The sequence below is a fragment of the Orycteropus afer genome, unplaced genomic scaffold (assembly GCF_000298275.1).
Source record: "Orycteropus afer afer isolate SDZICR_OR568_19922 unplaced genomic scaffold, OryAfe1.0 scaffold00329, whole genome shotgun sequence".
NCBI classification, from domain to species: domain Eukaryota; kingdom Metazoa; phylum Chordata; class Mammalia; order Tubulidentata; family Orycteropodidae; genus Orycteropus; species Orycteropus afer.
In genome coordinates, this window is record NW_006921916.1 from 1,469,971 (window position 1) to 1,487,494 (window position 17,524).

Below are 17,524 nucleotides of genomic sequence, written 5' to 3' on the forward strand. Positions count from 1 at the left end.
AGAAACGACTCGATGGCACTTAACAACAACAACAACATGACTTAGGTATCATATGTCTCCTGACCTTTCCTTTAGATGTGTGTCCTATTGTTGTTAAATTGTGGAGTCAATTTGACTCATGGCAATCTGAAGTCCTTTGTCTAAAGTAAGATTTGGTGATCTGCTTCCAGAGGGTCACAGCCTTGAAAACTCTACATAGTGCAGCTCTACTCTGAACACTTGGTGTCACCATGAGCCATGTATGTCCTAACCCATTGCCATTGAATCTACTCTGATTCCTAGAGATTCTACAAGTCAGAGTAGAACTTCCCCATAGGGTTTTGAAGGCTATAATATTTATGGTGCTGCAAAATACCCCCATAAAGTTTTAGAACGCATCCATGTCACTTTGAGGACTAAGGTATGCCTGACCCAAACAATGGTATTTTCAATGACCTCACAGGCATTCAAAAACTGGACATTGAGTAAGGAAGAACAAAGAAGAATTGATGTCTTTGAAATACGGCATTGGTGAAGAATATTTAATATACCGTGGGCTGCCAGAAGAACAAACATATATGTCTTGGACAAAGTACAGCCAGAATGCTCCTTAGAAGCAAAGATTGCAAGACTTCCACTCACGTACTTTGGACATTTTGTCAGTAGGGACCAGTCCCTGGAGAAAGACATTATACTTGGTAAAAAAGAGAGTTAGCGAAAAAGAGGAAGACTCTCAATGAGATGGACTGACACAATGGCTGTAACAATGGGTTCAAACATAGCAACAATTGTGAGGATGGTGCAGGAAAGCACAGTGTTTCGTTCTGTAATACATAGGCTCACTATGAGTCAGAGCCAACTTAATGGCACGTAATAACAATAAATTTTTACAGAAGTAGATTGCCACATCTTTCTCCCAGATGTATGTGTCTTATGCAATCCAATATTAAAAGTTTGCATACTTAAAGTTGCGTCTGAAGCATGGGATAAAAATGACTCCTCTTATCTTCAGTGGCATCAGTAAGGTTGGTATCACCCAGTGCAATAACTCATGGTATCACCCTCCACTCCATGGACACCAGCCCATACCAGACCAAAGAGAATCCTTAGAAAAGTTTATTAACTAACTTAATCATGGAATATATGATAAATTTAGATGTGAATTACTTAAGTGTAATATTTCTTAGGTTATATGAATACTAACAATGAAATTATTTTGTAAAATCTTTCTACCTTGAATTACAACATTTTTAGTGTCAACATTATTAGTAATTGAATAGAAGCCTTTTTTTTATTTTTCTCTTTCTTTTCCTTTTATTACTACTTCATTCTCAAAAAAGTTATTGATATTGGTTCACAATTAATAATTATCATAATATTGTAGCCAAAACATCAGAAAGTCTGACAAAATCAGCAACTGTAAAAACACTGACAGTAACAAAAACAAAAATGTGTGCTTGTAGCACGTGTATATGAAATCACATGATTTGAAGCATCATTGTAATTGGGTAACAACAATAGCAGATAATTGGGTAATAATAATGACAGCTGCAACTGGAATGCATTAGAAAGTTCAAAAAATAAATTAGCATAGAGTTTTAGCCTTGTCAGTATATTGATAACATGTAAACTGGGCTTAAGAAAAATGTTTTTGTTATAACTAACTATAGGAATTTTTTTTATAAAAATTAATAAATATCCACAGAAATACTGCACAAAAATTTTATGAACAGTGATTTTGGTGTCACCTCTTCTGACATTGTCAACCATACAGTCTGCAACCCCCAAACCCCTCTAGGGATGTCATTGCATACCTTCTCTAACTTTGGTACCTCCAAGGACTATTGCAGATATGCCGACAGATGATGACAGGAGCCAGATACAGATATTGATGATCTTTGCCTTCAAGGGTGTGCGGAAATCTAACGCTTTGACAGGGTGGCACACAGCAATGTAGCGGTCTACACTCATCATGGTCAAGGTGAAGATGCTGGTAAACATATTGTAGTAGTCTATGGAGATGACAATCTTGCATAGCACATCCCCAAATGGCCAAGAGTTCATCAGGTAAACTGTACTCTGGAAGGGCATGGTTGTAGTGACTAAGGCATCTGCCAGAGCCAGATTAAAGATGTAAATGTTGGTTGCTGTCTTCATCTTTGTGTATCTACAAGACAACAAGCAATATCATTTTCCTCCATCTTCCTGTCAAATACATAAGGTAAATTAATGTATGACAGCCCTCAGACTATTGACTTTCCTTGTTCATTCACATATTCTTTACATATTCATTGAGGATCTATAAAGCAAAAATGTCCCTGGGTAAGACAAACAGTGGGTGCTTTACTAGTAACCTAAAGATTAGTCCGGCTATCTGCTTCCAGAAAGATTACAGCCAGTAAAACTCTCTGGAATAGTTCTACTCTGTAACACATGGAATCACTATAAATCAGAATTGACTCAATGGCAACAAGTTAGATTTTGATTTTTAATATATAAGAGTATATTGGGAATAGTAGAAAATTGACATAAACCTCTGACATTATTTAAATTATATTCTAGTGCTTTTCTAATATTTTCATTGCCATAAACAATCTATGTATTTGTCAGTTCAATGGTTTTTACCATATACTTCAGTGACACAAATTCGATTAATTATGTTGTGCAACCATTATCAATATCTCATAAAATGTTTAAATAAAAAGATCAAAAGGTAATGAAAAGAAAGTAATGTAGACACAAATTATTATACATAGATAGAGGTATATTCAACAGACTTACATATAATACAAGTTTTATTTTGTCATGGCCAATTCATTTCATTTCTACCAGAGGTGATTGATTCAAGCATGTTTGTTGTTGTTGTTAGGTTCTCTCGAGTTGGTTCTGACTTCCAGCAACCCTATGTACAACAGAATGAAACACTGCTCCATCATGCACCATCCTCATAATAGTTGCTATACGTAAGCCCATTATTTCAGCTAAAGTAGTTTAACTTTTTTTTACTCGTGAAACAAATACTCAAAACATATTCAACTTTTCAGGATTAATTTGAAAAATCAATTATTATAATTATTATGTCTTTTGAAAATGTAAAAATGGTTTCCAAATTTTAATAGTTCTGATAAATTAGTTCAATCATTCCAGTTTAACTAATTGCTAAAGCACAATTAGTTTTGTTGACTTCTGCATACCAGTGTAGTTGGTGTTGGTGTTGGTGTTAAGGGTTGTGAGTTGGTTCTGACTCATAACTATCCTATGTACAACAAAAGAAAACACTGCCAGGTCCTGTGTCATCCTTACAATTGTTGCTATGTTTGAGTCCACTTTTGCAGTCACTGTGTCGATCCATCTAATTGAAGGTCTTCTGCTTATTTACTGTTTAAATAGTCTTAATTTTAAATGCATTATATAGATAAAGCAGGCTAAATTATTTTCTTATACACATCATAGCACTAAATGTAATATGGTACTTGGAAAAAAAAAAAAAAAAAACTCACTGCTGTGGAGTTGACCCCAATTCATAGTGACCTCTCTTTGGGTTTCTGAGGTGATATCTCTACGGAAGTAGATTGCTCAATCTTCCTTCTGAGGAGTGGTTGGTGGGTTTGAACCACCAGCCTTCTGGTTAGCAGTCAAATGCCTTCAGCACTATGGCACCAGATAAAAAATACTTCTGATGTGCCTTTTTTTTCAAATCATGAGAGATTTTTAAAGCAAGTAATTTATTACATCTTCCAACTGAGGGGGCAATAATTTTCAATGGTCAGAAAGATTAAGCTCAAATTATTCTTCCCATTCTAATGTGAAGTTTAGTATAATTCCATTTTCAAATAAAGCAGAATTAAAATGATTATTTTTCTTAGAAAATGTTTCCTCAGACATCTCCAGAGCTTTGAAGGTTCCACAGTATACTAGTAGGTTTCCAGAAGTCCTGTGGCTAAGTTATGGTGGGAAAACTCTTATGTTAATTGCTTTCTACACACCTCAGATATGTATACATTATCACAATCAATATAGTAATGCTCCAGGTACTTTCCAGGAGTCAGGCTTCTTCAGTGTTATGGTCTTGACTTTTATTAAAGGTCATTCATAAGAGCTGTCTTCTGGCAAACCATTTTAGCTTTGGATGTAAAACCAGTGTCAATGGTATTTGCTGATTACTGTATACATGCCATTTGTGATAGTTAAGGTTGTGTGTCAATTTGGCTGCACCATGATTCTAAGTCATTTAGAAGTTATGATGTAGTCTACCTTATGATGAGATCTGATATAATCATTTCCATGATTAAAATGAAAAATGGTTTCTAAATTTTAATAATACCAAAACCAAACCACTGCCATGGAGTTGGATCCAACTCATAGTGACCCCTCCTTGGGTATCACTATGGAAGTAGATTGTCTAACCCAATTATTAATTAAATAGTTTCAGTTTAACTAATTGCTAAAGCACAATTGGCTATAAGCAACCAATCAGTTGAAAGGGAATTTTTTCAGGAGTGTGGCCTGCTCCCAGTATATATATATATATATATATGTATGTATATCTGGGGAAAACTCTATGCCTTTCTGCTGAATCTTAATCCTGCATCTCACTCATCAGTTCCTGGACTTGAACCAGTGGCCTGACATATTGCCTGCTGAACTTGGGACTGTTGTATTTGCAGCCAACAATCTGCAATTTTACCTGCCAATCTTGGATTTGTCATCCTCCAAAGACAGCAGCCTGCTATACTGTCTGCTGACCTTGGGTGTGTCAGCCCCTGTAGCTGTAAGAATCAGGAGAAGCCTCCAGCTTGACATTTCACCCATGGACTTGGGACTTGCCAGTCTCTACAACTGTGTGAGCCATTTTCTTGAGACAAATTTCTCTCTCTCTTTATCTATTTATCTATCTATCTATCTATCTATCTATCTATATATATATATATATATATATATATATAAGTTTCGGGAGCTCTGGTAGCATAGTGGCTAAGGCACTTGACTGCTAACCAGAAGGCTGGCGGTTCAAACCCACCAGCCACTCCTCGGAAGGAAGGTTGGGCACTCCTACTTTCGTAGTGATACTGCCTCGGAAACCCAAGGAGGGGTCGCTATGAGTCAGGTTTGACTCGACGGCGCATAACAACAACAACAACAACAACATATAAGTTTCACTGGTTATTATTCTCTAGATAGCCCAGCCTAAGACAGCATTCAATACATAAATTTCCATATGAGAATTTTCCTTTAAAATTTAGTGATAGGACATTCAGGGATCCCCTTGAAGTTGGGGTGGTCTAGTGAAGTTGGGGTGGTCTCAGTGAGTCCTGAGCTCCTGGGCTGCCCTAAATTATCAGTACACTTTTCTGTGTTTCAGTTCCTGATAAATGAGGACAATAAAATTTGCCTCACAGTAAAGGAGATAAATGATAATACTCAAAGTACCCGACACACAGGGTCACACTTCACACTCAATATCTCTCCTCCTCTTTGTTCTTCCCTATGTCCACCCTTCCCTTCCTCTCTTCTCTCCTTGTTAGGAATGGTTTTGTCCATGATCGGATGGTATGGCACGGTAAACACTGTACTGGCAGGCCTCAGCTTACAACAGAGTTCTTTTCTAAAGAATCCATTGTAAGTTGGTTGATGTAAGTTGAATATTTCATTTTATTTTTAATTTTAATTATTATTGCCTTTTATTAGTAATATCTTTATAAATCCTCACATTGAACATCTGAGAATGATATCATCAGCAAATTCCACACTGCTATATTGTATGTAGTACATATTACTAATTATAAGATATATAAAAAAAAAATGAAGTAGGTTTTAAGTGTGGTTCCTCGTAATTTAAATACATTGTAACCTAGAGACTACCTTACCTAGGGCCAGTATCTACTAGCTTCCATTTTGAAGCTCTGACAAGTAAATAGTGCTTTAATCTGGAGATGAAGGAAATCATTTAAAAATATGTTTTGCATTTGCACTTTTTACTCAAATATTATTAAAAGTCCATAAATGTTAGAAAGGGAGTCTCTATGTGGTGAAAGGAGTTAACACGCTCCACTGCTAACTGAAAGGTTGGAGATTCAAGTCCACCCAAAGGTACTACTTCCAAAAAATTAGTGGTTGGAAGTCCTGTGGAGCACAGTTCTATACTGACACACATGGAATCACCATGGCTCCAAAACGACTTGACAGCATCTGGTAAACTTGTGGTAAGTGTTAGAAACTGATTAAATATGCATGACCAAGCAGTCTGAGCAGCAGCTGTATAAAGGCACAGATAAGTAAGCAAGACCACATTATGTTTTAATGGGAAACACTGAAATATTATCTGTTCATTGTCTTCTTAAAAATAAGGTTTTACATTTGAAAAATGCAACTTAGAAACCAACACCTGACTCTTTCAATTTATTTCCATAAAATCTCTGATTCTACTAAAGATTCTGTAAGGTAATATCTTTGACTACTACTATTGTATTTTTTGACCCCTTTTTTAAAAAATGAAATTAGTCTTTGCCCTATAAAGTTACACAGACCTGGGATCTAGTCCTTATTTTCTCTCCAACTAATCGGTTGGCTTTGGAGAAGCCATTAACCACCCTGAGTGTTAGTTTCACCCTCTACAAAATGTAAAACATAATACTTATCTCATAAAGTTACTAAGATAATTGTTGTTATTTTTGTTGTTGTTATGTGCCATTGAGTCAGACCCAACTCATAGTGACCCCTCCTTGGGTCTGGTGGCATCACTATGGAAGTACATTGCCCAACCTTCCTTCTGAGGAGTGGCTGGTGAGTTTGAACTGCCAGCCTTCTGGTTAGCAGTCAAGTGCCTTAGGCAGTACACTACCAGAGTTTCTACTGAGTAAATTAGAATGTGTACCCTGAGTGTTAATTATCTACTAATTATTAATTTTACTAAGATAATTATAGATAATTAATACTCATGGTACACATTCTAATTTATTTCTTTTCTCCAACTCTTCTTCCCTCTTTCATGTGGATGAAAGTTATCTGTTACCAAAGGAAGAAGAGTGGAATGTTATTTCTTTTTAACATTCCTGGTCAGATTTACCCCTACTCTTCTTCAACATAAAAGATAAGACAAAAATGAAGCCTCAGGTCTCAAATGTTGGAAAAATGTGCATGGTATGACACACAAATTGCAACAAAATGAATATTCATCTTTATACTACCACTTGTCTGTCACTTTGCCATACTGTGGTGCCTTATGTATTGCCAAGATGCTGTCTGCTATACCAACAGTACTTCAAATATCAGCAGGGCCACCCATGGTAGACAAGTTTCAATGAAGCTCCAGACTAAAACAGACTAAGAAGGAGAATGTGGCCGAGTCCACTTCTGGAAATATTGGCCACTGGAAACCTTATGAAAAGCAGGGAAATATACAGTGCTGGAAAATGAAACCCTCAGGTTGGAAGACACTCAAAATAGGACTGAGGAAGAACTGCCTCCTCAAAGTAGAGTCGACCTTAATGACTCAGATGGAATGTGCATTTGCTGATATGGCACAACTCAAAATGAGAAGAAATAGCTTAATCAATAACTGGAACATGGAATGTACACAGTATAAATCTTGGAAAATTGGAAGTTGTAAAAGAATGAAATGAAATGCATTAAGATCAATATTCTAGGCATTAGTAAGTGGAAATGGATTGGTATAGCCCATTTTGAGTTGTATAATCATATGATCTACTATGTAAGGAATGACAAATTGAAGAGAAATGGCATTGAATTCATTGTCAAAAAAACATTTAAAGAACTTTCCTAAAATATAACACTGTCAACAATAGCATAATAGCCACATATCTACAAGGAAGACCAGTTAATCTTGCTACTAATTCAATTTTATACAAAAACTACTAAAGCCAAAGACAAAGAAATTGAAGATATTTACTAAATTCTGTAGGCTAAAATTTACCAAGTATGCAATCTAGATGTATTGATAATTATTTATTGTTGGAATATGAAAGTTGGAAACACAGAAGAAGCAAAAGAAGTTGGAAAATATGGCCTTGGTGATAGAAATAATGCCAGATATCACATGATAGAATTTTGCAAGACAAATGACTTATTCATTGAAATGTCTTTTTACAACAATATAAATGGTGATTATACACATGAAACTCAACAGAGGGAATAGATTGGAATAAAATCAGACTATATCTGTGGAAAAAGAAGATGGGGAAGCTCAATATCATCGGTCAGAACAAGGTCAGGGGCCTAGAACAGACCATCAATTGCTCATTTGCAAGTTTATGTTGAAAGTGAAGACAGTTAAAACAAGTCCTAGAGAGCCAAAATATGACTTTGAGTATATCTCACCTGAATTTAGAGACTATCTGAAGAATAGATATGATGCACTGACAAAACACCAGACAAGTTGTGGGATGACATCAAGAACATCATACATGAAGAAAGTAAAATGTCACTAAAAAAACAGGAAAGGAAGAAAAGATAAAAATGGATGTCAGAAAAGACTCTGAAACTTGCTTTTGAACAGAAAGTAGCTGTAGTGTCAGATGGAGACTAGTGGGACCCCCAAGACCACGGCCCTGGGATAAACTTTGGGCCTAGGATAAAATTCACTCCCAAGGGCTGGTTCTCACCCCTACAGTAAATAAGACTTACATGCAGAACACTCAACCCAGGGTGATCCACCCACCTACTCTACAGCGATACATTCCTTGGAGCAATCAGCCATGGGCACCAGAGGGGCAACATTCACTCAGAGGAAAAGCTGGACAGACAGGAGTGCATAACTAAGAAAGGCATAACTAAGTGGAGGTTACTGGGAAGGAAGAGGAGGAGAATGAGTTAGGATTGGGAATGGGAATTGGGGAGTGAAACCAAATGTACACAAAATGTTGAATATAAAACAAATTCTGCTCTGTAAATATGCACCTGAAGCACAATAATAATAATAAATAAAAAGTGAATAGATGAAATGATGGCATAAAATTGCTGAACAGATTTCAAAGGGAAGCTCTAGAAGACAAAGTAAAGTATTATAATGAAATGTGCAAACACTTGCAGATAGAAAATTAAAAGGGAAGAACACACTCAACATGTCTGAAGCTGAAAGAGCTAAAGAAAAAATTCAATCCTCAAGTTGTAACATTGAAGGGTTCTATGGACAAAATACTAAATGATGAAGGAAGAATCAAAAGAAGATAGAAGGAATACACAGGGTCACTGTACCAAATCATTTTAGGGGGTAGCATATCATTAAGATCCAATGTTATTGAAAGAAGAAATCCAAGCTGCACTGAAGGAATTGGCAAAAAAAAAAAAAAAAAAGACTCCAAGAACTGACCCACTGAGATGTTTCAATGAACAGATGCAACATTGGAGGTGCTTGCTTATCTATGCTAGGAAATTTGGAAGACAGCTACCTGGCCAACTGACTGGAATAGATCCACATTTGTGCCCATTCCAGAGAAGGTGATTCAACAGAATGTGGAAATGTTGAAAATATATCATTAATATCACACACAAGTGAAATTTTTCTGAAGGTGCATGGTTGCAATAGTATATTTACCAGCAATGTCAGAAATTCAAGTCAGATTCAGAACAGGACATGGAGCAAGATATCACTGCTGAAGTCCAATGGATCTTGACTGAAAGAAGGAATACAAGAAAGATGTTTGCCTGTGTTTTATTGACCATGCAAAAGCATTTGACTTTGTGGATCATAACAAATTATGCATAAGATTGTGTAGAACAGAAACTCCAGAATATTTAATTGTGCTCATGAGGAAGCTGTATATAGAACAAGAGGCAATTGTTTGAACAGAGCAAGGGGATTCTGCATGGTTTAAAATCAGGAAATGTGTGCATCAGGGTTGTATCCTTTCACCATATGTGTTCAATCTTTGTTGCTGAGCAAAGAATCCAAACAGTTGGACTATATGAAGAAGAACATGGCATCAAGACTGAAGGAAGACTCATTAACAACCTAAGATGCAGAAGGCACCCCTTTGCTTGCTAAAAGTGAAGAAGACTTGAAGCATGTACTAATAAAGATCACAGACCAAAATCTTCAGTATTGATTGCACCACAACATAAAAATAACAATAATCTTCACAACTGAAGCAATAAGCAATATCATGATAATCATGAAGTCAAGGACTTCATTTACTTGTATACACAATCAACATCCATGGTACAAGAAGTTAAGAAATCAAATGATATATTGCGTTGGGCGAATCTGCTTCAAATGACTTCTTAAAAGTCTTAAAGAACATAAATGTTACTTTGAAGATTAAAGTGTGCCTGACCCAAGTCATGGTATTTTCTATCATCCTACATGCATGTGAGAGCTGGAAAAATGAGTAAATAAGACTGCAGAAGAATTGATATATTTGAGTTATGGTGTTGGTACTGCTATAAAAAACCAAACTCATTGCTGTAAATCCCGACTCATAATGACCTCTCCTTGGGCTTCCAAGGCAGTATCTCTACAGAAATAGATTTCCCAGTCTTCCTTCTGAGGAGTGGCTGGTGGGTTTGAACCACCAGCCTTTTGGTTAGCAGTCAAATGCCTTAGGCACTATGCCACCAGAGCTCCCATGGACTGCCATAAGAACAAGCATATCTGTACTAGAATGGCCCAGAGCCAGAAGGTAGCAAAGCCAGAGGCAGACACTTTAGTAGAAGGATCTGAAAGGGGCTGACCTGGCAATTTCCTCTCTTCCAGTGTTCTAGAGGGGACTCCCTTATAAGCTTACAACACAAGAATAGGAGAACCAAAAAGATATTATTAAAAATAATGCATAAAATGTAAGTGCTATAAGTATTTCCTAGCAGTCCTACACAGAACTGGATTCTATGGAACAAAGCATTATACAAGACACTCAGTGTCTTTAAGGGTGATGGTCTTGTAAAATTATATTGATTGTGTGTAACCCAACAAAATACTAGTCCTTTCATTTGTTGTATGTCCACTGGTGGGAAAAAAATCATTTTTCTTACTATAACAGGATGTGATATTATTTTTTATTTTATTCACAAAGCTTTGGAAAACCTTCACAGTATTTCAAATAAAATGGCAGCCATCTGTGTGGGAATTTCTAGCTAACTAAGGTAGAAAACTTGGAGGAGGGACTGGGAGGGAGTTGTTGCATTTTTTAGCAAAGACAGCATATGGCACTAAAAGAGCAAAGTCTGTGGGCTGTCTTCACCAAGCCTGACTCACTTACAAACCTGGACACAACAGTAGAATGTGCACAGAGGGGTGGATACAGCAGGCCTGGAAGAACAGGGCAATCATGGAAAGTAGGCAGTCAGTTATCACCAGGCAAAATACCTGCTACTGTGGAGAATGAATGGCTTCCTTGGTGACAGGGGTATCTAGGAAGGTGTGGGGATGTGGACTGTATTGGGTGACACTGTTGGGGTGATGATCCCTCCTTGGGTTTCAGGGTCAGTATCTCTACAGAAGTAGATTGCCTGCAAAATGACTATGCAGAGTGTTTCAGCAGAAATTTATTATATTTTCTCAAAATTATCCCCATAGTTATAACAACAAAAGCATTTCTTTTCATAAACCAAGGTTGCATGAATCAATATACCTACAAAGCTAAATCTCTATATTAACTCATTTTCTGAACCTTCTAATGAACTCTGGTCAAAACTGTTATTACTATCCAATTACACTGATGCTTGTAATGTTGCAATATTGAAAGATTCTATAGGAAAAAATATTGAATGATGCAGGAAGCATCAAAAGAAGATGGAAGGAATACACAGAGTCACTGTACCAAAAAAGAACTGGTAGATCTTCATCATTTCATGAGGTGGCATATAATCAAGAACCAATGATATTGAAAGAAGTTGAAGGTGCACTGAAGCAATTGCCGAAGAACAAGGCTCCAGAAATTGACAGAATATCTGTTGAGATGTTTCAACAAATACATGCCCACTGGAGACACTCACTCAGTTATGCCAGGAGATTTGGAAGACAGCTACCTGGCCAACTGACTGGAAGAGATCCATATTTATACCCATTTCAAAGAAAGGTGATCCCACAGAATATGGAAATTACCAAACAATATCCTTAATATTGCACACAAGTAAAATCTTACTGAAGATAATTAAAAATGGTTGCAGCAGTATATTAACAGAATATGCAGAGGTGTAAGCTGGATTCAGAAGAGGATGTGGAACAAGGGATATCATTGCTGATGTCAGATGGAGCTTGGCTCAAAGCAAAGAATTCCAGAAGATGTTTACTTGTGTTTTACTGACTATGCAAAAGTATTTGATTGTGCAGATAATAACAAATTTTGGATAACATTGAGAAGAACTGGAATTCCAGAACACTTAATTGTTCTCATGAGGAACCTGTACATAGATCAGGAGGCTGTTATTCGAACAGAACAAGGGAACACTGCATGGTTTAGAGTCAAGAAGGGAATGCATCTAGGTTGTGTCCTTTCACCATACTTAAACAATCTGTATTCTGAGCAAATAATCCGAGAAGCTGGACTATATAAAGAAGAACATGGCATTGCAATTGGAGGAAGAATCATTAACAACCTGTGATATGCTGATGACACAACTTTTCTTGCTGAAAGTGAGGATGACTTGAAGCACTTACCGATGAAGACTCAAGAATACAGTCTGTTGTATGGATTACATCTCAATATAAAGAAAACAAAAATTTTCACAACTGAACCATAAGCAGCATCACGATAAATGGAGAAAAGATTGAGGTTGTCAAAGACTTCACATTGCTTGGTTCTACAATTGACACCAATGGAAGCAGCAGTCAGGACATCAGATGACGTATAGCACTGGGCAAGTCTGCTGCAAAAGAACTCTTTCAAGTGCTGAAGAGCAAAGATGTCTCCTTGAGGACTAGGGTGCGCCTGACACAAGCCATGATATTTTCAATCACCTCATATGCATGTGAGAGCTGGACAATGAATAAGAAGAACAAAGAAGAACTGATACTTTTGAGTTGTGGTGCTGGGAAGAATGATGAAAGTACCATGGATTGCTAAAAGAACTAACAGATCTGTCCTGGAGGAAGTGCAGCCAGAACGTTCCTTGGAAGTGAAAATAGCTAGACTTTGTCTCACCTACGTTGGTCTTATTAACAGAAGGGACCACTTACTGGAGAAAGATGGTATGCTTGGTAAGGTGGAGGGTCAGCAAAGGAGGTGAAGACTCTCACAAGATGGATTGACAAAGTGGTTGCAGCGATGGGATCAAGTATAGCAGGGATTGTTTTGTTCTGCTGTGCATAGGGTCACTATGAGTGGAAGACAACTTGATGACACCTAACAACAACAACAACAACGATGATGCTTTGAATCGTGGTTTTGTCTCTGGGCACGATAAGCATGTGCTCTTGTTTTTGTTGATGCTAGTGTTTTTAGTCACTGATTTTGTCAAATTTTCTGGTGTTTCAGGTACAATATTGTGGTAAGTAGGATGTGTGAACTCATGTCAATAACTTTTTTAGAATGAAGCAGTAATTAAAGGAAAAGGAGGAGAAGAATAAAAAACATTTCCATTCAGTTATTAATAATGTTGTAATTCAATGTAGAAAGCTTTTACAAAACAATTTTATTAGAATTCATGCAATCTAAGAAGTATTACATTTAAGCAACTTACAATTAAATATATCACATATTATTCTATGATTCAAATTGATCATAAGTATTACCAAGGATTCTCTTTATGGTCTGCATGCGAGAAGTTCTATTTGGGTGGTAGAGGGGAGTTAACACCATGTATTACTGCACTGAGTGACACCAGTCCTACTGATGCCATTGACTCAGAGGATGAATACTTGCTGCCCCATCATACCTCAACCAAAGATCCTTTTAGCTGAGTTCTCTAACAAGGAGGAAGATCTTCAGAGAGAATAGAGGGGTAGACTTCTAAGTAGGCATATAAAAGACTTTGCATAATGCAGAGGGGATCAGAGTTATGTCAGGAACCATTAAATCAGGCAGGGTTCCTGTGAAGGCTGGCAGGAAGAAAAGCAGCCTTGCATAATGGTACTCTCCTCATTTTGTTCTTCCCCTTCTGCTTGCTGTGGCCAAACAAGAAAACACAGGCAGAAGAGACAATGTTCTTGGATCATTAGCATCCTACACTATTGAGGTGCATGAGCCATGTGTTTTACCTCACCATCCTTTTTCTTTCTTTCTTTTTAAATTTAAGTGATACTTCTTTAATCAGGATTTTTTTTTTTTTCCAGTTTTACAACAGCATGGAAAAAAAACATAATTTGACATCTATTGTTAGGTGTCTTCAAGTTGATATGGCTCATAATGATCCTATGTACAAAAGAGTAAAACTATGCCCATCCTTACAATCACTGCTTTGTTTCAATTCACTGTTGCAGCCACTGTGTCAATCCATCTCATTAAGGGTCATCCTGTTTTTCACTGACACTCTACTTTAACAAGCATTGTTTCCTTCTCCAGGGACTAGTGCCTCCTGATAACGTGAGATGAAGTCTTGCCATCCCTGCTTCTAAGGAACTTTCTTGCTCTACTTCTTCCAGGATAGATTTGTCCACTCCTCTGGCAGTCCATAGGATATTCAAAATTTTTCATCACCACAATAATTCAAATCAATTCCTCTTTGTTGTTGTTGTTGTTATTTGTCATCGAGTCGGCCCTGACTCATAGCGACCCCTCCTTGGGTTTCCGAGGCAGTATCACTATGAAAGTAGGAATGCCCAACCTTCCTTCCAAGGAGTGGCTGGTGGGTTTGAACTGCCAGCCTTCTGGTTAGTAGTCAAGCGCCTTAGGCACTATGCTACCAGAGCTCCTCAATTTCTCTTTGTTGTTGTTGTGTTGTTATTTGCCGTTGAGTCAGCCCCGACTCATAGTGACCCCTCCTTGGGTTTCCGAGGCAGCATCACTACGGAAGTAGGATTGCCCAACCTTCCTTCCGAGGAGTGGCTGTGGGTTTGAACCGCCAGCCTTCTGGTTAGCAGTCAAGTGCCTTAGGCACTATGCTACCAGAGCTCCTCAATTTCTCTTTAGTCTTTCTTATTCATTGTCCAGCTTTTACATGAATGTGACAACATTGAAAATTCCATGGTTTGGGTCAGGCACACCATAGTCCTCAAAGTGACATTTTTGAGTATTAACATTTTCAAGAGGTCTTTTGCAGCAGATTTTCCAATGCAAGATATTTCATTTCCTGACTGTTGCTTCCATGGGCATTGGTTGTGGAGCCAACTAAAATGAAATCCTTGAAAACTTCCATCTTTTCTCCATTTGTCATAATTTTCTTATTGGTCCAGTTGTGAGGATTTTTGGTATCTTTATGTTGATGTGCAATTCATAATGAAGGCTGTAGTCTTTAACCTTCACAAATAACTGCTTCAAGTCTTCATCATTTTTAGCAAGAAATATTTTGTCATCTACATATCTCCAATCCTGATGCCATGTTCTTCTTCATACAGTCCAGCTTCTCAGATTCTTTGCCCAGCATACAGATTGAATAAGGATGATGAAAAGATAAAATTATGACATATAACTTTCCTAATTTTAAACCAAATAGTATCCTCTTAAGGAGCTCAGGTGATAAAGAAGTTAAAGCATCTGACTACTATTCAAAAGGTTGGTGGTTTGAACTCACCAGATGCTCCACAGAAGAAAGATGAGACACTCTGCTTCCATAAAGATTTACAGCCTTGGAAGCCCTATTTAGTAGTTCTACTCTGTCCTATGGGCTCACTATGAGTGGGAATTCACTGGAAGGAAGTAGGATTTTTGTTGTTGTTGTTGTTGTTGTTTAGTTTTAGTATCACCTTGTTTTATTTAAAGGAGCTCTGGTGGTGTAATGCCTATGGCATTTGACTGATAACCAGAAGGGCTAGTGGTTCAAACCCATGAACCACTCCTCAGAAGGAAGAGGGGGCAATCTACTTCCATAGTGATACTGCCTCAGAAACCCAAGGAGTGGTTTCTCTGAGTCAAAATTGACTCGATGGCTATGAGTTTGGTTTGGTTTTGTTCTATTTAAACAACTACCTCTGGGTTCTGCATGAGCACAATTAAGTATTCTGGAATTCCCATTTGGTTTGGTTACCTAGTGCCTCTCTGAAAGGAGTATAACACAAATGAGATAGCTTGAACAAATAGGAATTTATTCTTTTATAGTTTTGGAAGCTAGATGTTCAAGTTCCAAGTTCCAGGCTCTTGGTGCTGGATGAAAGCCCCTTGACCTTGGGCTTCAGCTCTGCCTCTTGCTCCTAGCCCACTGAAACTAGAGGCATCTATTCACTTAGGCAGCTGCTGGCTTCTGAGGCTGACAAACTCAAGGTCAGCAAGTGAAAGGGCATAGTCCCGATATTACCAAACCACATGGCAGGCCATTGACTCAATTCCAATAAAATTCCCAAGATCAGCAGTACATGGCAGGCTGCTAAATGAAGACTCAGCTACATTCAGGGTCCAAGCATGCCAAAAAGCTGTAGACCATTCTCAAAGCTTCCCCTTATACATAGGAAGGAGACCACATCCCTAACGTAGCTACTCAGCTGCTCAAGGCAGATTCCACCATGGAGTTGGTTTCCAGTCTCATTATGGGAAATAATTACCACCAGCTGCCCAACCAAAACCAAACCCACTGCCATCCAGCCAGATTCAACTTATAACGACCCTTCCTTGGGTTTCTGAGACAGTATCTCTATGGAAGTAGATTGCCCAACCTTCCTTCCAAGGAGTGGCTGGTGGATTTGAACTGCCAGCCTTCTGGTTAGCAGTCAAATGCCTTAGGACTACATCACCAGCTGCCTGTGACCCTCATTCCACACCCTCTTCTGAATCTGGCTTGAATTTCTGGCAGTTTCCTGGCAATGTACTACTGCAACAATTATTGAATTATTTTCAGCATAATTTTACTTGGGTGTGATATTAATGATACCCCAAAACCCACTGCCATCCAGTCAATTATGATTCATTATGACCCTGGAAGACAGAGTAGAAATGCCCCCATAGGATTTCCAAGGCTGTAAATCTTTACAGACGCAAATTGCCTCATCTTTCTCCCACAGAATTGCTGGTAGGTAAGTTCAAACCACCAAACTTCCATTTAACAGGTGAATACTTTAACCACTGCACCACCAGAATGCCAATATTAATGAAATTGTTTGATAATGTTTGCAGTTTGTTATATCATTTTTCTTTGAAATAGTTCATGTATATGGATCTCTTCCAGTCGTTCAGCCAGAGAGATGTCTTCCAAATTTTTTGGTATAAATGAGTGACCAATTCCAGTGTTGCATGAATTTGTTGAAACTTCTCAATGGATATTTCATCAATTCCTGGAGTCTTATTTTTCTGTTTTGTTTTGTTTTCAGTCCATCTGGGATTACTTTCCTCAATACCATCAGTTCTTGATATTATGCTACCTCCTGAAATATTCAAATATTGACCAACTGTGTTTGGTACAATGACTCATTGTATTTCTCCCATCTTCTTTTGATGCTTTCCACATTATTCAATTCTTTGTCCATAGAATCCTTCAATATTGTAACTCAAAGTTTGAATTTTTC

The 17,524-nt window shown here is 37.7% G+C and overlaps 1 protein-coding gene across 1 annotated transcript in view; it reads right to left on the reverse strand.

The window, feature by feature from the left end:
- The window catches only part of OPRK1 (opioid receptor kappa 1), a 53,274-nt gene that overhangs the window by 17,392 nt on the left and 18,358 nt on the right, over positions 1-17,524 (reverse strand). The window contains exon 2 of the mRNA XM_007952206.2: positions 1,794-2,146. Within this exon, the coding sequence (XP_007950397.1) occupies positions 1,794-2,146 (353 nt within the window). The remainder of the gene's footprint in view (positions 1-1,793; positions 2,147-17,524) is intronic.